This window comes from Mixophyes fleayi, chromosome 12 (assembly GCF_038048845.1).
Source record: "Mixophyes fleayi isolate aMixFle1 chromosome 12, aMixFle1.hap1, whole genome shotgun sequence".
Taxonomy (NCBI): Eukaryota; Metazoa; Chordata; class Amphibia; order Anura; family Limnodynastidae; genus Mixophyes; species Mixophyes fleayi.
This window is the reverse complement of record NC_134413.1, coordinates 27,829,449-27,851,826: the sequence shown is the minus strand read 5'-3', so window position 1 is coordinate 27,851,826 and position 22,378 is coordinate 27,829,449. Positions and strand designations below refer to the sequence as shown.

Below are 22,378 nucleotides of genomic sequence, written 5' to 3'. Positions count from 1 at the left end.
CTTCATGGACCATAGTGTTTCTTTGGTATAACAAAGACTAGAGTAGAGGCTTAAGTGAGATGTTATTTATTCTCCGCTGGCCTCAGGAAAGCTGCTGGTTACCCAGCGCTGCTCAAAACATGTATTTGGAAATAGAAGAGCTAAAATAAGCACGGGAGAGGGAGGATGGCCCTGCCTTCTAGGCAACTGCTGCCTTGGTTACCAATACAGAGGAAGTGGGTCAGGCTTGGGACAGTATCTGTGTGGGAGATATGGAGATAGACTAACGCTAATTATGCATTGTACTTGGATGTATGGGAGAGGAGATGCCACCTCATCTGGTTACGATTCCGCACAACCTGAACTTAATAAAGATTGGAGGACAGGTCACATGTTCGTATCTTGTATTTTCAGTTCTTCTTAAGTCACCCAGAAACATGCTAATATGAGATACCGCTCACACCGGACATAGCAGCTACAGCACAGAGCTGTTGTGGCTTCTTTAAACTTGATTAATGGACCAGAGATGATGAGCTATAGGCTGCAGCACTATGATAAAAGAAAGTCTTCTGGTGATTGATGGGCAGGCAGAATGGTGAATGGAGAAGCTGATAATATAAATTAATGAGACTAAACTTAGGTCATAGACTATGTTATAAACACATTAACTCTTTTGCTGCTGCAGGCAGCAACAACAGGTGATCATTGACTATTTCAGCGGCCACTGTGGCACTCACGGGATGGTCAAGGTTTCATTTAAGTTGAGCAATCTGGGGATTAAAGAGTTAAAATGTTACTTTTATTAAAACTCCAACCTGTAGGTCTACATTGAGACTCTATAATGGTCATTTACACAAATCCTCCTCCCCTGATCCGTGCAAAGCACACCCCCAATTCACACAAACCCTGTCCTGATCCACTCAATCACGCCCACTGTCTGGTGAAGCCACACACTGTCCAGCAAGGGGGGGGGGGGGCAGGAGAGCCTCTTTTCTACTGCAAAATTATATTACATTTCCTTTCAGGTTTGTGTAATTCAGTATCAACCGATACTTTATGTACCATTCAGGGAAGCACGGTTATATGTGCAAATCTACTAATCTGTAATAAAAAAAAAATCCCCCAAGAAAACTAAATACAAATGTGACACATGGCAAAGCGTCCATTCCTATCCTGACTTACAACTTGGGAAATGCATTTTTAAATGTTCACAAGTGTAATTGTAATACATACTTACCACCTTTTATCACCTCCCCTCTGGGAGATCCCGGAGAGGAGGACGGAAGGGGGTGAGGGACGCCGATACGCGTTATTTTGGCCAAAATGACGCGATTGACTGAAAAACGCCTCACGGAGGCTCCCGTCCTGCCTACTTCATGAGGAAGCGAGCAGGATGTGGGAGATTGGACTGCTCTCCCGGGAGACCTATCCAGAATTCGGGGGTCTCTCGAACATTGCAGGAGAGTGGGCATATATGATGTAATATTTCCCCTACAGTGATAATTTTGATGTTTGACATTACATGTAATTTTGTTAGCTAACTCACTGCAGCCTATTGACTTCTATTTTCAGCGCTTACAGACTCAGAAAACAGCCATACCATGTCCCTTAATAGCTTTACAGCCCTGAAAGGGTATACACAGAAAAAAACAGCCTCCTTTGATCAAACTCTGTCCTTAAATCAGAGCTGGATTTACACCTCATGGGGCCCTAGGCAAGATATCGGTTTGGGCCCCGCCCCCTTCACACACACAGTGGCCCCTCACACACACACATAATACACGCACGCAGTGGCCCCTCGCACACACACACATAATACACGGACGTAGTGGCCCCTCCCACACATAATACACGCACGCAGTGGCCCCTCACGCACACACATAATACACACAGACAGTGGCCCCTCACACACCCATAATACACGCAGGCAGTGGCCCCTCGTGCACACACACACACATAATACACGCACGCAGTGGCCCCTCGCGCACACACACACACATAATACACGCACACAGTGGCCCCTCACACACACATAATACATACACTATTAATATACTACCCCACCCCTCCCCAAACTTACCTTTTTCCATCTAGGAGCTGTGGAGTCTTCATCCCCTTCACACATGGGACGGCACCTGTCATGTGGTGCACGTCCCATGTGACACAAAGGGAGGAGACCAGCCACCATACTAGCCCTGTGTGGCCCCTCCCCCGACTCGCAGCACCCCCGGGGGGAGGCGCAAGTCGGGGGGGGGGTCGGGTGCCGCGAGTCGGGGGAGGGGCTGATTTGTATTTATTTTTTTAAATTGCTCCTGTCCCGGTGTTGGGTTCCCCGGTCAACGAATGCACTGTGAATCCCCATACTGCACTTCCCTTATAGCCGTGTGTTTTCTCCTGTGCCCCCAGGGCATGATTATCTAATAGTGAGTTTTTAAAATACAGGAACATAAACATTAGAGGGGGATGGGGATGAAGGAAGCTGGATTTTAAAATAAGGATGAGCTTGTTTTTACCTACGATCTGTTAGCCTGGCATGGAAGGTAGGGGGAGCTATGAGCATATTAGCCTAGGGCAGCCTGAACCTTTAATCAGGCCCTGGACGCCTCCAGTCTGCAGAAGGTGGAACTGCACACACTGACCTTCCTGCACCAGAAAAAAGGGGAGCTTACCATTACTATCCGTAAAAAATATAAATATGTTGTTTTATTGTATTGTGATGAGTGCTGAAATGTTCAGATTGTGGAGGGCAGTTATGTATATGGAGTAAAGAAGAACTAGCAGAATTTGGAGTAATTTAATATAATAGTCTCTTTAATGAAAATCTCAAATAGCCTCTTTTTACATAGTAACATAGTAACATAGTTGATGAGGTTGGAAAAAGACACAAGTCCATCATGTTCAACCTATTTTGGATCTCCTGCGATCCCTCACTTATATGTGAAATTGATCCAGAGTAAGCAACTACCAATCTGTTTCAATTGTGAAAATCCCCCCAGACCCAATATTGCAGTCCTATTTCTACCCTATATCCACTACTATCCTTCATTTTAATTAACGGTCGTATCCCTGGATACACTTTTCCGCAAAAAAATTGTCTAACCCTTTCTTAAACATATCTATTGAATCTGCCATCACAACCTTCCCTGGCAGTGAATTCCATATCTTGACTGCCCTTACTGTAAAGAACCCCTTCCTTTGCTGGTTGTGAATTTTCCTCTCCTCTAACCTTGATGCGTGACCACATGTCCTGTGTATTGTCCTTAGGGTAAAAACTTCTCATGAAAGTTCTCTGTATTGACCCTTAATGTATTTGTACATAGTAATCATATCTCCTCTTAGACGCCTCTTTTCTAAAGTAAACATGCCTAAACTGGCTAATCTTTCCTCATAACTTAATGACTCCATACCCTTATCAATTTTGTCGCCCTTCTCTGAACCCTTTCTAGTTCCAAATTATATTTTTTATAGAGTGGTGCCCAGAATGGTACTGCATATTCAAGATAAGGTCTTACCAACGATTTATACAGTGGCAAACTTACACTGTCTTCCCTTGCATCTATACCCTTTTTTATGCATGCTAATACTTTGTTTGCCCTTGCAGCTGCTGCTTGACATTGAGCACTATTGCTAAGTCTACTGTCTACGAGCACTCCCAAATCCTTTTCCATTATAGATTCTCCTAAATTAATTCCATTTAATTTATAGATTGCATTCTTGTTTTTGTTCCCTAAATGCATAACCTTATATTTATCTATGTTAAACCTCATATTCCATTTGGCCGCCCAATCCTCCAGTTTATTTAAGTCCCTCTATAGAGAAGCTACATCTTGCTCTGATTTTATTACCTTACAGAGTTTAGTGTCATCTGCAAAATTAGAAACTTTACTCTCTAAACCATCACCAAGGTCATTTATAAATACTGTATATTAAAAAGGAGTGGCCCCAGCATGGAACCTTGAGGCACCCCACTTAAGACTTTTGACCAATTAGAAAATGTTCCATTTATCACAACTATCTGTTCCCTATTCCCTATTTAAATCCCATATTTCTTTATAAATGTTCTCAAATGTGTGTTCTCAGCCTCTCCTCAATACAACTCATGTGTTCCTATACTGATTTTTAGTTAGATGTTCAACCAACGCACTGTATTTTGCATGGAACATGGTAATAAATAAATCACCTTTTGCATTTAATAGCTTGATTAATGCAGATAGACTGATTAAGTACCGTTGATTGAAACTCTTCAATTTTAATTTAGCTGTGCAGCTTAATATATAATGCACCTAATAAAAGAACCTTTTCATAAGAATATTTTCATTGTCACTGAAAAATAAGATGGTAATTGCCTTTAAAATGGCAAGTAATATAGGAGACATTATGTACATATGCTGAGTTTCTTTTTATAGTGTAATATATAAAATCTTCCCACTATGGGCGTTCTGTACCACATGCACGTATTTAGGCTTTGCACGTGCTCAAATTCAGCAAGACACGGATCTCAAGATACCTGTGCTTTTGAAATCGGGGGAAGGTCTGCTGTGCAATTTGCAAAAGCAAAAAAATCCTGCATTATTGTTACCTGATAATACTAAAGGCATTAATGTTACAGTAAAAAAAAAAAGTGGAACACAGCAATTTTCGGGGGATAGCCGCATATTTAAAGATTGTTTCAATGTATTAGTAGGCCATAGCCGCAGATATCGCAGCTTTTTTTCAACCTACCGGGGAATGCATTGTTAAAGTAATATTAGTTGCACCAGGTATGGCCATAGAAATCATCTTTCTTTCCAAAGTGATCAGATGGTTGAGAAAAAGAGAAATACCAAACAATAACTCATACTTACCAACCCCTGCAAAGTTAATTCCAGGAGATCCTGGGCAGGGGGCGTGGTTGGAGGACGGGGGGAGCAGGGCCAAAATGCCGCGATTCTCTGCGAAACGCGTCATTATGGCAAATAAATTCCAGGATACTTGCTTGCTCTCCCGAGAGTTCGGGAGACCTACACAGATTTCGGGAGTCTTCCGAACATTCCGGGAGAGTTGGCAAGTATGCAATAACTATTACCTCTAACATAGGGGTGTACCCTGGAATCTGCATTTGTGTGTTTTAAAATAAGTATTTTTTTCAATATAATGTCCTTTTAATTACAGTCTTTCCTGTTAAACAGCAGGTTTGAAAAAAAAAAAAAAAAAAGACAGGAACCTGCTTGTCATTTCACAGTCAAATTGCATTACTTGGTATTGGTAAAGTTGACAAAATTAAAAACATGTTTTGGAGCCAGGAAATTACAGCAGTGTGTGCTCAATCACCGTGGAATGTGTGTGCTCATGTACCATGGAAAGTGCTAGTAATCACGGATGCATGAAGGTGTTTCCAGATCAGCAAATCATCTACAAATATGTTGTCCTTTTCAGAAGATGACTGATCCATGCATTACTGAGACTGACATTTAACTGCAGTTTTATTATAGCGCTTACATTACCTATATGTTTGAGCACGCAGTGTCTTCATGGTGGAAACTGTCCTGTGATAAGGGGAGGAGTCTCACACGGAGTGTCACTATAATATGGGGTTTTGTGCAAGACTATTGCTGCTGCATTGCCAAGAAAAGATGTTTTTTTAGGCAAAGGTAATAACGCAAATATTTGTTTACAAAAGAGAAAATACTAGACGGCAGATAATACTGTTATGCAGCATGCTTGGCAAATAATAAAGAAATATATGTAAGTTTAGGGTTACATTTGGTAAGAATCTATGTTTTAGGCAAACACACACTCTCTTTATGTTGTACGAAAACATTACTAATATATATGTAAAGGGTGAAGGCTTAGGAGACTAATAACTTACGTGTATCGTTCGGTCCTGGCAGGTATTTTGTCTCGCTCACTGGGGTCTTCCAATGTCCATGTTTGCCAACCGCTGCCTGCAAACAGAGTACAGTCTCCGTTCCTAATCTGTCACTGTCCTAACTGTAGCGGCACTTCTATAATCGCTTGTGCACCAACCCTGATGACTATCCTACGCACACAACTTGCTAATAAAAGGCTCACAGTAGTAATGGGACAATCCTAGACAGATGAGGTACAACAGTAATAAAATAATTGAACAATCATAGACGGGAGAGGTACAGTACACAATCATGATACAGCATGCAAACAAACACAACACTATCGCTAAGGGCACTAGACTAGTGGTTACCTACTCAGGTGCTTCTGGGGTATGGGGTACAGGCTGGTGATGGGGCCTAGAGGCCTGGCTGGGGGCTAGTGGACTGGGGCTGGCTGGAGTGGACTAAACCTTTAGACCTAGGAGGCTAGGGATAGCAGGCCTGTTGCTAATGGTGGCTAGGCGTGGAGGTCTGGGGCTATTGAAGGCTGACTAGGCTGAGGCTACTGGAGGCTGGCTAGGCCTGGGGCAATATGGGCTGGATAGGCCAGGGGTTATTGGGGCATAGCTGACTTGGAGCTGTGGGATTGGTTTACGGGGAAGGTTGGAGCACACAGACCAACAGAAACCACTTCCCTGGTCCTTTCAAGTCGCTGCGAGTTCTTCTGCTGCTGCTGCTCTCCCATGTGGTCAGGCCTTTCACTCTTCTTTCTTCTCTTCCTCTTCTGTTCTTCTTTCTTTGTTGCCGATTTCAATTTCCTACCTGGAGTAGCGGTACATATAGCCACTCATGGAGGGGGGGGGGGGTTATGCCGGCAAATGATGTCACCCACATGCTGCCTGACTGACCGGGATAAGCAAGGGACTTAGTGCCAATCTCACATATACACTACATTGACCAAATTATTAAGGCTCCCCTTCTAATTACTGTGTTTGGCCATTTCATCCACACCCTTTGCTAACAGGTGCATAAAATCAAGCACACAGCCATGCAATGTCTCCATAGTCAAACATTAGCAATGGAATGGGTCGTACTGAAGAACTCACTGTGAACTTCTTTTCACCCTGACTAATGAATTTGTCAAGATAATTTGGTGCTCACATTGTTATGATTGTGAGCTATATATTTATTACACCAAAACTTTCACTTACTTTTGCTCATGATAAATAAACATTTTTTTTATATATTGCAGTATTGGATAAATGAATACACCTCAACTTTGGGCATAGGAGTATTTCATTCAGGAATAGAAATTTATGGCAGAGGTAAGTTCCAAGTTTTCTTTCTAATATATAAATTTATACAAGTCATGGAACTCTGCAGTGTCGTCTAAACTAATGTCCTTTAATGGCCTCATTTAGAGGTAAACTGGGTACACACTGATGCAATTATTGTGCAGATCACACGATTCATGACCATTTCTTCAGATATTGCAAGAGTGTATCCGCTCCCACAATCATGTTTTATCATATCAAAACACATTGCATCTGTTGATTTAGTTTTCCAAACGTTCTAAATACCACAATCAATGATGGAACAACATCTGGCAAATGTGGAAGTGTGTACGCACTCACGACTAGTAGTCTAGGCAGATATCTGTAGAGTGTGTGCAGAGTCACAATCTTTTCAGCAGATGGTTGTGAGATGAAGATCACAGGTCTGAAGGTAAATAGTGTAGGTTCGTACGCATGATTCAACATGCTCATCGGCACTTTCAATCGTTGGTGAAATCGTTACAGAAATTGCATCTGAATTAAGATTACATACGTGTGTACCCACGATTAGGCGTAAAGCAAAAAAAAAGAACAAATTTGCTCCTGGACAAACCATGTTGCACTGCAAGAGATGCATATGCACTTACTGTATCTTTTTTGTATGCAAGAAAAATACTGGCTGCTTTTGCATATAGCACATACATACTGCTCAGCTTTATTTTGAAACTGCAATTTATATTTAATCTTGGATACGCACCCTCCCAACGCTGTCTACATATTTTAAACTTGCCCCCTCAGCAGTGCAACATGGTTTTGCCAAGATGCAAATATATTCCTTTTTTGCTGTGTTTTTAACTGTAAATGAGGCCCGAAAATCCCTAATTTCCAGAGTTTGTGCCAGGTTTTAAAGAATATCCAATCTTTTTTATTTTAACCAACTGCACAGTACATTTCCACTTATACTGCACTGAATGCAATTTGTAGTTCAATGCAAATTGCGTTACCATGGCCCCGCCCCCTGCTGAGCGATGACATGAATTTCATTGATGCACAGCGGTGGGCGGGGCAATGATGACGCTCTTGTCCCTTGAACTTCCACTCTGGGGTCTCAAGGAGGGGATCTCCAAAAAGTGGGCAAGTATTGTTTTACTATGGCTATTTTACTCTTCCGTTCACCATTAAAGTAATTTTTTTTAAAATTAGAACTTAGTTCATTAAACACATTAGTAAATGGATTATAGTACATGAAAGTTTGCCCAGACAGTACAGCATTTGTCCAGCTTATCTGCAGCCGTGTCTCTAGAATTTACATTTTTCCTATAAGACCATACTTACCTACTTTCTTCAGCTCTCTTCCGGGAGCCAGCCAGTGGAGGGGGGCGTGAGGGGGCGGGGCGGCCAAAATCGCGTCATTTCGGCCCCGCCCCATGTGACGTCATGACGCAAATTGCGTCATTTGACAGCGGGGGGCGGGGCTAAACGCCGCGATTCATCGGGAATCGCGGCGTTTGGGATCTAATTCTGCCCACTTCACTAGGAAGTGGGCACTTCCTAGTGAAGTGGGCAGAATTCGGGAGATTGCCACACTCGCCCGGGAGTCCGGGAGACTCTCGCAAAATGCGGGAGTCTCCCGGACATTCCGGGAGAGTTGGCAAGTATGTATAAGACACAAGTGTGAATGTGAAAGAAATTCAACAAGGTCTTTGTATTAGGTGATCCTCATATCCAGGAGTTTTTTTGCTATCATTTAGGCCTTATGGAGTTTTCTTGTACACATTGTACTATCATTGTTAATGGTAGTAATATGCAATGTAAAACAGTTTGACACTAAAAACCCATACACCTCATCTGTCCTGATTTAGATACGACAGTCAGCAGGGACATCATTATAGTGAGTTGGTGAAACTCTCACCAGAGGCAGGTGCCTCTGCAGTGCTCAGCAATACGAGTGTGTTTTAGGGGAGAGGGGTTGGGTGTAGCCTAGCGCTCCAGAAGCTCTGCACACACCCCTTTTTGTGTGCGTACCTCCTAGACAATGATACGAGGTATGAAAACCCTTGTTTCTAGTGTCCCCATACCCACTAGCGTTTTATTAGCATTGCGTTCAGCTTGCTGCAGTTTGACATCTCGCTTTGCTAGCCAAAATAATTGTCCTGGCACTCCCCCCTGTAAATTAATAGTAAGGCAATTCTGCTTTTTGAGCATGTAAGAATAGGACTAAATAGGACTAAATATATTCGATAGCAGTGGTTTAAGTGCATATAGAAATGACAATGTAAGTAGCGCCCAAAGTTTTAGGGAATTAATTAGGTTTAAATTTATTTTAGCTTTTAGCTCTAAATTTTAATTATTTTCAGACAACAACACATTAAATTACACACATATAATGGGACATACGTACAGACACAGATGGAGAATAACATGCAGTGTGCACCATGCTTACCTACTCTTGAAAAATCAGTTCAGAGAGATTGTGCAAGTATCACCTAGGTGCCACATTGTCAAGGGGTGTATTCCACCCATCCAAGGGCCATGTTCCAACTCACCCAAGGGGCGTGTCTAGCTCCACCCACATGCATATCTAGTGCCACCCAGGGGAGTGTCCAGCGACACCAGGTGGAACCTATAGTACTGTGTGCAGAATGCTCCCGGGGGGGGGGGGTGTGTATGGGTGGCACACTGCCATTGGCCATATAGTATAGCGAGGCTGAAGATTAGTTTAGTTTTGCTGTAAAACTTATAGCAATGATGGCAATAACCAAGCAGCACAACAGTGAAATTATTGCCGTATTATTTGATACATAATAAGGATTTCCCTTGCAGATGCATGGGAGCCCAATCATTTGTGAATAAAAGTAAAACAAAAAAACTCCAAAAACTGCCCTGTCACTGCCATAAATGTTTTATTGCGTTGAGAAGGCTTGATAAATAGGCCCTAAATACTTTAACTAACAAAACTCTAACAAATACATATTGGACTTCTAATAAATTATGATAAAATAAAAAAAAATAAAAAAATACTTTTGTAATACAAGTCAGACCAGCTAACAGCCAAAAATGTTTTATATCTGAAATTAAAATTCACAATAAAATGCATCATCTGCATACTCAGCATTCATGCCTTGGTCACTAATGTCCCTAGTTTCTAATGAATGAATGAATGAATAGGCCGCATTCTCATGAATATTTGTTCGGAACACAAAAAGTTGCTGCATCAATACTATTATCACCAAGCTTGCTGAATGAACATATAGGGGGGAATTCAATTGACTGCGTTACTCGAGAGAGTAAATCGGTCCGTGCACTATTACAATTAGTATGGTAATTTTTTAACGTCGATTTCATGCTCGCGGCTGTCAGAGTTGCGAGCTAAAAATCAACATTGAAATTACCGTACTAACAGTAATAATGTGCACTATTACCGTATTTAAAGTAATAGAACGCGGACTGCGTGACTCTATTGCTCACTTAAATTCCCCCTCCCGCTTTGTGGTAGAAAGTAAGGTGAAATCAGGTGAATTCTAGTCACAAGACACAGTATTAACTGTGATTAATTAAATAATAATAATTGTGAGATTTAAACTGTTTTCATCTCTCTTAAAGGATGTAATTATATTAAAGTGAGAAATTACAAAGAGCTGTATATTATGACGCATCTCATCTCTCTCCGCCGTCCATCCACAACCTCTAATCTACATTCACTTTCTCTGCAGTTTTCCTAATGTCAAGTCTGTGACATTGTAAAATAATTACACATCTCCCGAGCCATTTATTCAATGTTCATGACAAATAAATTGTGCTCTCTTTGTCTGCAGTGCTGCTGAATTCAAGGCCATTTGTTTGTGTTTCACTCTTTGCATTGTACACAGAGCTATCAGGGGTCAGACAGAAATTTCTACATGAATGTAATATAAAGTTTGAATAGCATCTAATGACAATTGCTTATTGAATCCTCTTCTTTTAAGTGATTAAATAGATTATTCTTAAAGGGACCTGTACAGACAACAGCGGATCAGTCACCAGTACATCCTGTTTGTGTTGTTTAACAGTAATCCTATACAAAATGATCTGCACAAAGTGTTTTCTTTTAAAAACTGTAGGGTATATTGAGGCAAGAGGTAATGATTTTGAAACATTATGGGCTTCAAATACAGCTAAATGGAGCAAATTTACACCTGGAAAACCATGCAAAGAAAACACTGCCTGCTTTTGCATGTAGTACATAAATACCTGGTAGCTTTACTTTAACACTGCGATTTGGAGTTGAGTTAGGATGCGTCCTCTACTAAATCTAAGTTTGACACATTTCGCACATTTTAAATTTGCTCTCCCGCAGCTCAAAATGGTTAAACCAAAGTGTAAAATTGCACCTTCTAGCTGGATCTACTTCTAACTCTACATCAGGCTCATTAGGCGTTGCACAGGTGAGGAATATATTCATAGTCCTAGGGGTGGGTAAAAGAAAATGTGTTTCCTTTACAGCAGGTGGCTGAAACAATGAAGGACAAACTTAGGCTCCTAGACGTTTTTGCGAAACAAAACATAGTGTAGTTTCCGAGAAACATAATCAGCATATTATTATTGCAAAATCGGGGAGAAATGAGTAAAGAAAGGGGAGAAAGGAAAGAATAGAAGTAGGAGGGAAAGTGAAGTCACTTGCCAGAGAGGGGAGAAGAAAACAGTAGAGAAGATGAGAATCTAAGACAATACTAAAATTGGTTGTTAGGGCTCCAAGGCCTTAAAAAGCTAGAGGGGTAGAGGCTCCGTGATATTCAGTCCAAGGACTCCAAACCTTATTAAATTGGACGGGGGTGTGGCGAAGAATGGTAGTAATATATTTTATATGATAGACCTGCCAAATGCGGTTAATAACGGATGGCAGCGGGGGTGGGCTTGGATTTTTCCAAAAAAGGGGAATTTGGCATCTAACGGCACTAAGAATATGTATAATAAGTTTCTGGGTTTGTTTTGATATCTTAGGAATTGAGCGAGGGAGATGGAGGGAGAGAAATCTGAGTGATATTGAAAATTAACCGGTGGATGGATTCCCAGAAGAGAAGTAGTTTCGGACAGTGCCACCATTTGTGAGACAGGGTACCCTCATGACCACAATGACGCCAGCACAACAGGGATGAGCCCGGATATATCACGTGAAGGCGGTGTGGGACTATGTACCAGCGGTAGAAAATTTACGACAATTTTCGCTTATTGTAACACACATAGAGGTCTTAGAAAGGTTCAGGCAAATCTTATCCCACCCCTCAGGGGTAAGCGACTCTCCCATGTCCTCCTCCCATTTGAGTTCTTGGGGGTCCTTAGGGGGCATTTGTGCTTTACAATAAAGCCGTAGAATGTGGAGATAAGGCCCCTGGAAGAGGAGCGAAGATCACAGAAAGTGACCAAAGGAGAGGTTAGATGAATGTCAATGACTGTACGTTGGATAGTGTCATATAAATGTCGAAGTTGAAGGTATTGTAGAAGCAAGTCGATGGGATGTGAAAGCGCATTTGAATATCAGCGAAAGAGAGAAAGAATTTAAGAGGAGCCAAGTTGGAGACAAAAATAATGCTGTGGCGCGTCCAGTGAGAGAATTGGGCTGGGTGTAGTCCAGGGGTGAAAGAGGGGTTGTGCCACAGAGGTGTCATGCACCAATAGTTGTGGGTTAGATTGTACAAGGTGACTGCGTGGGTTAAGCAGGCTAGAGAGAATGCCAGAGGGGAGAAAGACGTGAGCGGGAGGGTCGGTGTTGTGGTTTCAGCCATAAATGCAAGAAGAGCAAGATAATGTTGGTAAGAGCAGATTCGTTATCGACCAAAATTCGCTGTCCTAGGGGAGAGTGAAGGAGTACACATTGGGTAAGATGAGTGTTGCGATATTTAAGAAAGTGGGGAACTCCAAGCCCACCTTCTTGGATTGATTTGTGGAGAGTCTGCATTCAGATCCTAGGCTTCCTAGCAGACCAAACAAATTTGGTAGCCAAGTGTTGTAGGAGTTTCAAGGCATTGATAGGGACTTTAAGTGGTAAAGCTTGAAACAGATATAAAAGTCGAGGATGGACGTTCATTTTGAGGGAGTTTTTACTAGCCTTTTTAACGACAGTAAAGGTATGTAAACTGGTATGGGGATGGAGACTGTTGGTTCCAATGACCCCATAACTACTTGCAATTGATATTGACCCCATACCCACTTGCACTTGATGAAGCATTTCACACATCAACAACTTTTGGCTGCTCATTTTATTGTATTCACTGCTAGTGAACGTTTTGGTGTCAAAGCAGTGTACCCTATTGAGCCCTTCATCCGACCAAAAGTTCAACTGCTTGGTTACCACTGCATGTCGCTGGCCTTTTTTTTTTACCGCTAATGGGTAACCAGTCTCAAAACAAAGTAGAGAAATATAACTGCCTGCAAGGTGTGCGGGGAGCAAATCTTCCCCTGTATAAAAAAATTGGCAACATATCCATTCATTTGGGAGTTAAACTCTCAATTGTAATCCATTTTATGGTATGACATTCTAATATTTCTGTCCATCAACAATCTCCAAGGAACCTGACAGAGCTTAAATAATCTTGTAGAAAAAAATAATCATATATTGGCAAATTTAGGTGTGCGATCTTGATATAAAGATGTTTATCGTTGCACACGTTTGACAAATACCAGCTTAACTGGAACAAATATATAAAAAATTTGAATCTCTTATGAAAATGCCTCCCAGCTCGAACCTGGCATCTGCTTTAGCACAGACTTAGAAATGTTATATGTAAAAAGCTTTTTATTTCCAACAAAATGCCAGTTTGGCTGTAAGAGTGTTTTTTATTAAGAGTCTGGCAAACTGTGCATTTGCTGAAATTAATTGTAACATCTCTAGAAATAAATGAATTGCTGGAGTTGGCTACTGCTTCTGGTGTATTATTAATATTTTGCAGAAAAATCCATATTTAGAGGTTAGAATCTTGGTAGGGGAGCGGGGGTTGAGGAGTGCAGGCAAGGGGGTAGGAGTGAAACTGACCCCTGGGCACCTTAGTTGAACAGCAGAGGTCTGGTATCCTGACAGATTACAGTGCATCCATACTCTCTATAATAGATATAGCCGAGTAACTGTTTTTATTTTGTAGCCTAAACCCATGTAATAAATCATATAATAGATTCCCCCATGTAACTGCTGCCAGCTCTTCATGGATTGAATCTACATATTAAAAACACATGGTTGGAGAGGACATTGGACACTTACTTGTGCTCTGCAGGCCAAAAGTTGAGAACAAGTTGGAAGCTACAGTACTATAACATTTTATAAAGTAGATTCATTGTATTATGGATTTGGGAAAAAAAATCATCGCGTAACCCAGTGGATTCCAAACTTTTTCAGATCAAGGCACCCTTAGGGTCTCCAAAATTTTTTCAAGGCACCTCTAAGCCAAAATAAGTCCCCCACCTTGCTTACCACTGGCCCTGGCTGAGACACCCCTGTGAGATCTCTAAGGCACCCCAGGGAGCCTAGGCACACAGTTTGGGAACCACTGGCGTAACCAAATATGTGAAAAGTTTGGGTAGGGGCAGAGTGCTAGCCTTGGAGGGGGGGGGGCTCCCACAGGGTTTTTGTGGTGGTGGGTGACCGACACTTCCAGCCTCATAGGCGCTGCACCCTCTGTAACCCCTATTGTTATTCATCCTGGCTTTTGCGTATGGGCAAAGATGTGCCTCAACCCTTGCATTTTTATGTTTGTATTTTAAGTTGCATATCTGGAGCATAGAGGTAGCAAGCATTATCATCAATTCTTAAACGGGCACCTGGCTTATCAACATGCAAACATACACCCCCTAAAAGGTGTATTTAAAGATTTATGTAACCCAAAAACAAACAGATCTCAAAAGAACATGTTTAACTTGTGTTTCTATGCCCTTACTGTAAATACCCCTGACCCACCTTTCAAAGTGCAAGGGCACGTAAATGGAAACCAAAATATAGGTAAGTTAAGCATATGTACAGTGCAGCAAATTTCATGCAAAACACAAAGTTACGGGTAACTCTAAATAATGCCCATAGTGTGTGTATATGTATGTATGTATGTAACTTTACAGCATATATGGTGTAGATTAATTTTCCACTAAAATAGTTTGCACCTCACTTGATGTATTTACAAATGCCTAATAGACACTGAAGAAATAGCAATTCCCCTACTTTATACCTAGGGGCAGATTCCTGTGGCACATATCTAAAATCACATATACCCATACCAACCAACTGTCCCTATTTACACAGTCAGCATATTTGTCTCATGGGAAGATGGGAGGTGTGTCCCAGCATGCACCAGATGCAGGTGTCTCTAGTGAATGTGGCTATTCAAGGATGCTTTTGGAGGATGAGGGGGTTGGAGGCGGCCTAAAAGCACTAGACCTGCACGTGCATGCACCTTACTGGCACTCAAAAAAAGAACCAATCGCGACAAAGCTGGATCAAGGTTTTGGGGGACCTGGGGAACTTAAGACAGGGGTCCCTCTGACAATCTAAATTAATCATAGTACCCCTTGATGATCTAAATTAATAATAGTGCCCCCTCGATGATCTAAATTATTGATGGTGCCTCCTTAATGAATTAATTAATGATAGTTTCTCCTTGATCAGAATTAATAAAAGTACCCCCTTGATGATTGTAATTAATCATTGTGCCACTTGATGATCTTAATTCATAATGGTACCCCCTTGAGCCCTCTCTAAGGGAGGGCTCAGCAGCATATTAGTGACATTTTAAAGGAAAATAATGCACATAGCCGAGTAAACCAGCCAAATGTAGCCCACTATGGGACTGGCCCCAGGGGCATATTCCCCCTGACCCCCAGTCCACAATAGTGCCCCTATGATGAATGTGTTAATAATATTGACCCTTGATGATTGTAATTAATAATAGTGCCCCCTTGATGACTTACTTTAGGGCTCCTTCTTCTTCTGTACCTGTACTGTATGCAGAGGCTCATGGATACTTTAAGTGTTGTGGACGTGATGTGATAACACTGCGACTTTAAGTCCAAGGGCAGATGCCGCCAGGGCTGTTCCCAGGAAGCTGCTGCCACGCGGTCCAACACTGGTCCCTGGGGCCCAGGGAATATGCTTCTTGCCAACATCCCCCACCCGGCTCTTCATCCCGATGCACCCAGGTTTTCCTATCAAAAGATATACAATCTTGCACCGTGGCAGATGCTGCTACCATGGTCTGCAAATTCATCAGGCACCTAAAAAAAGAGAAGTACATTGGTATATGCAGTATGGGAGGCACACATTTTGTAAATGTTTTAATGTCTGTATCTCTTTAATTACAGAGTTTGCCTATGGGGGTCACCCCTATCCATTCAGTGGGATTTTTGAAATCACACCGGGCAGTGCCGTGGAACTCGGAGAGACGTTTAAATTCAAGTAGGGGTTTGTACATTATGTAGTTGTACATCATTGTATATGTTTTCATGTTTTGCAGTTTTATTCATTAATTTTTAAGGAAATTCTATGAAAAACAAACCTGACCCTCCTGCTATTATAGCCTCTGTGTATACTACATCTAGAAGCATTAGTTATAATTTCCAGTGCTATTTCAAAATTGGTGATTGCTTGGCTGTTTTAATAAATAGACCAAAGGAGCATTCACTCCAGGACCACAAAGGAAAGGTATACACTATCAGTTGTCATATAAATACATTGGTGCCCATGAGGAGAAAGTCTAGAAGAGCCATCAGCTCAACCCCTCAATATATTAGGATAACAAGATTTAGGGGTAATTTTCTGAAGCTGCGTGTCTGAAAAAGTCGAGATGTTGCCTATAGCAACCAATCAGATTCTAACTTTTTGAGTAGAATGTACTAAATAAATGGTAACTAGAATTGCTATAGGCAACATCTCCACTTTTTCAGACCCGCAGCTTGATAAATTTACCCCTTAATCTCCTTGCAATGTATCATTATTTTGCTTAAATTATAATTTTTTATTTTATATTTTGTTGTGAGCAGATACTTGCAAACCTCAACATCTAAAAACAAACACTACTTTTCTGCATTATATCATGCTTGCATATTGTCACCTTAGCTTCATTTTATAAATCAGGTGTCTTGGTATACCCAGTTCTGAGCTTCTAGTCATCCCAACTGTATCTTATTAAATAAACCCTCAAAGGTGTCTTCATCATCATCACCATTTATATATATAGCGCCACTGATTCCGCAGCGCTGTACAGAGAACTCATTCACATCAGTCCCTGCCCCATTGGGGCTTACAGTCTACATTCCCTAACACACATATGCACAGACAGACAGAGAGACTAGGGTCAATTTTGATAGCAGCCAATTAACCTACTAGTATATTTTTGGAGTGTGGGAGGAAACCGGAGCACCCGGAGGAAACCCACGCAAACACGGGGAGAACATACAAACTCCACACAGATAAGGCCATGGTCGGGAATTGAACTCATGACCCCAGCGCTGTGAGGCAGAAGTGCTAACCACTTAGCCACCATGCTAATTGCAGAATGTAGAAAAGTAGGTGCACTCAAGAACTTTGGAAATATAGTGGACATACTATTGATATTTTCCATTTACAATACATCTTCAGTTAATAGATCATATTTCTCTAGTCGGATACATGTACTTGCATATTGATGTACTGATGCTGCAGAGGTTTCTTCAATTATTGTGGTTAATACCAGGACCCACCTGGCATGTCTCATTTGTCTTTCCCATAGGGAAGCTATTGCCCTCGGCACAACAGATTTCACAGAGGAGGACATTGATAACATCATGGAGGAGCTCGGGAAGGAGTACAAAGGCAACGCCTACCACCTAATGCACAAAAACTGCAATCATTTCTCTGCAGCTCTGGCTGAGGTCTGTACCCCTGTGATCCCACCTGCCTGACACAGCACTGATCTGCATTCTGCCCCTGACAGCAACGTTTCCTGCTTCTTCTCTCCTTTAAATAAATCTGGGGGAGTGTGATTAGATTATAGCATCTCACAAAAACAGCTGCTGTCGTAGAATAGCTGTGAGGAAAAGACATGAACAGGCACCAGTGCTAAAAATATTCACACACACACTGTGCTGATGTCAGACGTGAAATAAATGTGCATATAAAATGAGTGACTTCTGCCCACTCATTTCTGTAATTGTGATTATGACTTCATGCATCATGTCTGCAATTACTTATTGTCTAATAGTGTTTTCAGTCAACATATATTGTACAGAATGATACAGAACTTTCGTTAGATTTGGGGGTAAATGTATCAAGCTGAGAGTTTTCTGGCAGGTTTGAAAAGTGGAGATGTTGCCTATAGCAACCAATCAGATTCTAGCTATCATTTTGTAGAATGTACTAAATAAATGATAGCTAGAATCTGATTGGTTTTTCAAACCCGCCGGAAAACTCTCAGCTTGATACATTTACCCCTTGGTCTCATCAACCACTCGTATTATAGCTTGCTCTTAAAAGACCTCAAAGTCACCATAGTGTAATGACACCGTTCTGTTCTCGACCGATCCAGCTGCCATTCACAATGCACCTTTGGCATCAGTTACACACGCACTGCTGCGGTCTAGGGTAAAGGCAGCAACAGAGGGAAGTACAGTGTGGAAGGAAAGAGGGAGCTAACAAAAATTCCACTGTGTAAGGTTCATAGTGATAATGCAAAACATCCATATGTCCCAAACAGCAACAAAAAACAGCACAAGTGTTGAAAAACAAAAAACTGAAAAAAATATAAAGATTTATTAATAAAAATAACCATACATACAGGGCGTTACAGAGACAGAAACCCTAGGGTTTTCCTTAGTGGAAATTTAGCAGTGGTGGTATGGAAAATGTGAGTGAATGGAATGTGATAGTTTTACAATGAAAGCAGTAGAAGTGGTGGTATGGCATATCACCGTATACCGACCCACTTCCACCAGTGTTTTCTCGTAAAATGCTGTTCGATTTTACATTTGGGGAAGGGTTCCTAGAAATTCACTTTCCCGCAGGAGTGAAACTGGAAAGTGCAAAAAAACATCTCATTAAAGGTATAGAATGAAACCTAAGGTAAAATGATATCAGTCCTTTCTTGGGGAGAAGACGGCTGTGTGCTCTAGCGTAAAGTGGGGAACATCTCTATAAATATTCCCTCCAGGGGTGAATCTGCCCATCGGGCGGTCCGAGAGTGAGCTATCTTGGGCTTGGTCACTAGGCCACCTGCAATTTTTTTCCTTTAAAATGTTCTTAAAAGGCTGCTGAGTCGAGTCTTGCCCTCTCTAGCTAAAATTTGCCAGCCCTCCCTTGATGACCTCTCTACCCCTTTATCTCTTTTAAATGATCTTGTTCCACAAAATGAAATCTCATTCATCCACCTGAAATGTACTTGCCAAGAACCATCCTAATTCAACCAACTCCTCAACCTAGTCAGAACAAACTTTTGTACGACCAGTGATGTTCCTCTTTATCCTGAAAATCCACATATTAAAATGGCATGCAATTGCATGTAGACATTTTATTTTCTAACATGCAATGCCTTTGTATGGCTGGCATATGTCTCTGTTGCTGTTACCTATAGAATTGTTTTAGGGGTCTATTTACCATTATCAGGCAAAATCTTTTCTATTATATTTCCTTATTGCAGCAGTAGAAAATCCTCTCACGCCTCAGTTTAACATAAATGTTGAGTGATACCTTGCTATACTGTCTGGCAGCGTAAATAGACTTCACCAGCCAGTGTGCACTTGTGACTCAGTCTGCCAAATAACATATGCGCAGCCCTTGGGCTTCCAGTTCCACTTTCACACACACATACACACACAAAAATATATATATATAGAAACTAAGGTGAAGCCCTATATGCAGCAAAACATTATTAAATAGGTAGTAAACTATAAGAAGAAGAGTGTACATGACTGGAGGGCAATCACAAAGAATAACATATGTACTTTATGCTCCCCCGCTCCATCAGAACTTCCCCCAACTTGTCCAGCTTCAAACGGGCCTTAAAAACCCAACTTTTCCTTAAAGCCCTCCAGTCCCCCACCTAATTGACCTCCTCCCGGGGTCCCCCTACCCCCCTCCCACTCCTGCCCTCCCTCCTGTCCACCTCTTACCTCCCTCCTTTTCTTTCTCCTCTCCCCTCCGTCTCAGCCCCATTCTCCCCATTCCCTCCTCCTACCATTGCGTCTCTGTCCGTCCTACTCTCGCCTTAGATTGTACGCTCCTTCGAGCAGGGCCCTCTCTCCTTCTGTTCTCCACCACCTTAACTCTGCTCTCCAGCTCCTTGTCTCTTGCGTGAGGTCCTCCTGCCCTTCTACCCCCCTCTCTACCCCGCTGGGGGCTCTCACCTCTCATCTAGCTGTACATCGAGCTTCTGAGTTACTGTGCTTTTTGTTAACTGTACCTTGCTGTCTCATCCTGTATCGTGTTTCTGTCTGTCCCTGTATGGCGCTACGGATACCTAGTGGCGCCCTATAAATAAAAATTAATAATAATAATAATAATAATAATATGTGGGCCACAATGATTATACATCTGACCCGGGATTTTCACCTTGTTATTGAGAAGACTTAAAGTGTTAGCAAGTTGGCTGTATGAATGTAATTTCATAGAGGTGCATTACTACTCTGCTATGTGCGTGTTTATAGGCTTGGATTGGCCAAATTGGCTTAGCGCCTCCCATTTCAATAAGCCGCTTAGCGGTTGATACGTTAGCTTCTACATTATTTCACTTACCAGGATTTATCTTACCTCTATAAAAACACAAAACATTTGTTCGGCGAATTAAAGGTCACAAATTTTATTGAAAATTAAATACCCAAATGTGTCATTATGGCTGCCGACTGGACTGCTTTTATCACTATTAGGTTCCCCCACCCCACGAACCTAAGCCCGCCACCACTGTGGCCTCTCAATGCCGAAAAATTTGCTCAACGAAATGTGTCAAACCTTCCTCAGACAAATGAACCCCATTCGACCAATAGAATTGTGAGAATCTATCTCTAATGGCCAGATAACGAACCATTGAGCCCCCTAAACCTATAAAAATCTTCTTGTTCTATTAACCTTAGAACAAGCCTTGCCGCGACCAAGCGGATTATCAACACCTCTCCACTGTAATCTAGGGATAATATCTTTCAATACTAAACGGACCAAGGGCCAAAGGATCTAATCATCTAAACGTCCAACTTAATGTCCTCAATGAGGTCCAATCACTTCAATTTACCCAGATCATTGCCCCCTACTTGAGCTACTAATATACCAGGATGCCCAAATTTGGCCTCATTAGCAAAAAGAATATCTAATTCCTGTTGGCAATGTAATTTAGCTCCTAGCACTTCCTTACATATATAGAGGGACTGTTCCCTGTTGCGTCCCTTTTGGACTCAATTTGTATTTCTCTCTCAAAAAATCCTGGGAAGAGCAGTTCCTGATTCTCCCTCATTTTGCCTTCTTAATAAATCAAACATGCCCTTGTCTGACTTTAAGAAATCTCTCCTGAAATTTCTCATATCAGCGACTAAGGCAGTCACCTCGATCCATTGGAGATAGACATCACCCCGTACAATTCAGGAATGGTTTAGAAGACTGGAATTCTACAGGTCAATGGATGACATGCATCTCTTGGCTGATGATAAATTTGAAGTGTATTACATCATTTGGGGTCCATGGTTGAATTTTACTGATTCCCCCGAATATTTATCTATATCCTCATCCTCATCAGCTTAAATAGAACTTAATATAGCTTTAATACACGCAGAGCTCATCAATTGGAACATCTGGTTGATAGAGACTCGTTTCCTAGATCTAAAAAAATGGATCTGTTTCCCTCTTCTTTTCCTGACCCCTTCCTCCTTTTCATTTCCTAACCCATATCTGTCCTTATGTTATCTGTTACTATTTTGCTATTTTTTTTATGATTACTGGAGAAAAACTTTTATACATGTTTCTATTATAATCTGAATCTATTCCACTTTATATCTATATCTATATCAGGAGCCAACCAGTAATGTGATCTTCAGTGTGCATTATATTTAATATGTTTATTCTGTAAAAGCCAATTAAAATTTATTTTAGAAAAAAAAAAAGAATGTCTAAAAGGGAAGCCCAAAAAAGCCTCCTAAAACCCAACCAACGGTGTAAACTAGTCTCTTGGAAAAATGCTCGAGCTGCCAGCTGGACCACTCTTACTGGACCAAAAATTAAAGGAATGGCCTACCAGCCACAGTGTCCTAACATCCTGCTGTGAACCTGAAACATAGGGGTAAATAAAACATGAGCAGAAAGCCAAAACATACATAGCAAAAATATGAACA

General features: G+C 41.5%; 1 protein-coding gene across 6 annotated transcripts in view; it reads left to right on the top strand.

The window, feature by feature from the left end:
- The window catches only part of LOC142108965 (deubiquitinase DESI2-like), a 77,681-nt gene that overhangs the window by 50,955 nt on the left and 4,348 nt on the right, over positions 1 to 22,378 (top strand). For 5 of the 6 annotated variants that reach the window (XM_075192940.1, XM_075192939.1, XM_075192938.1 and 2 more), the window contains 3 exons: positions 7,060 to 7,132; positions 16,397 to 16,490; positions 17,803 to 17,944. In XM_075192940.1, the coding sequence (XP_075049041.1) occupies positions 7,060 to 7,132; positions 16,397 to 16,490; positions 17,803 to 17,944 (309 nt within the window). Of the gene's footprint in view, positions 1 to 7,059; positions 7,133 to 12,061; positions 12,262 to 16,396; positions 16,491 to 17,802; positions 17,945 to 22,378 lie in introns of all 6 variants that reach the window. The other variant, XM_075192943.1, reaches the window with a different exon arrangement.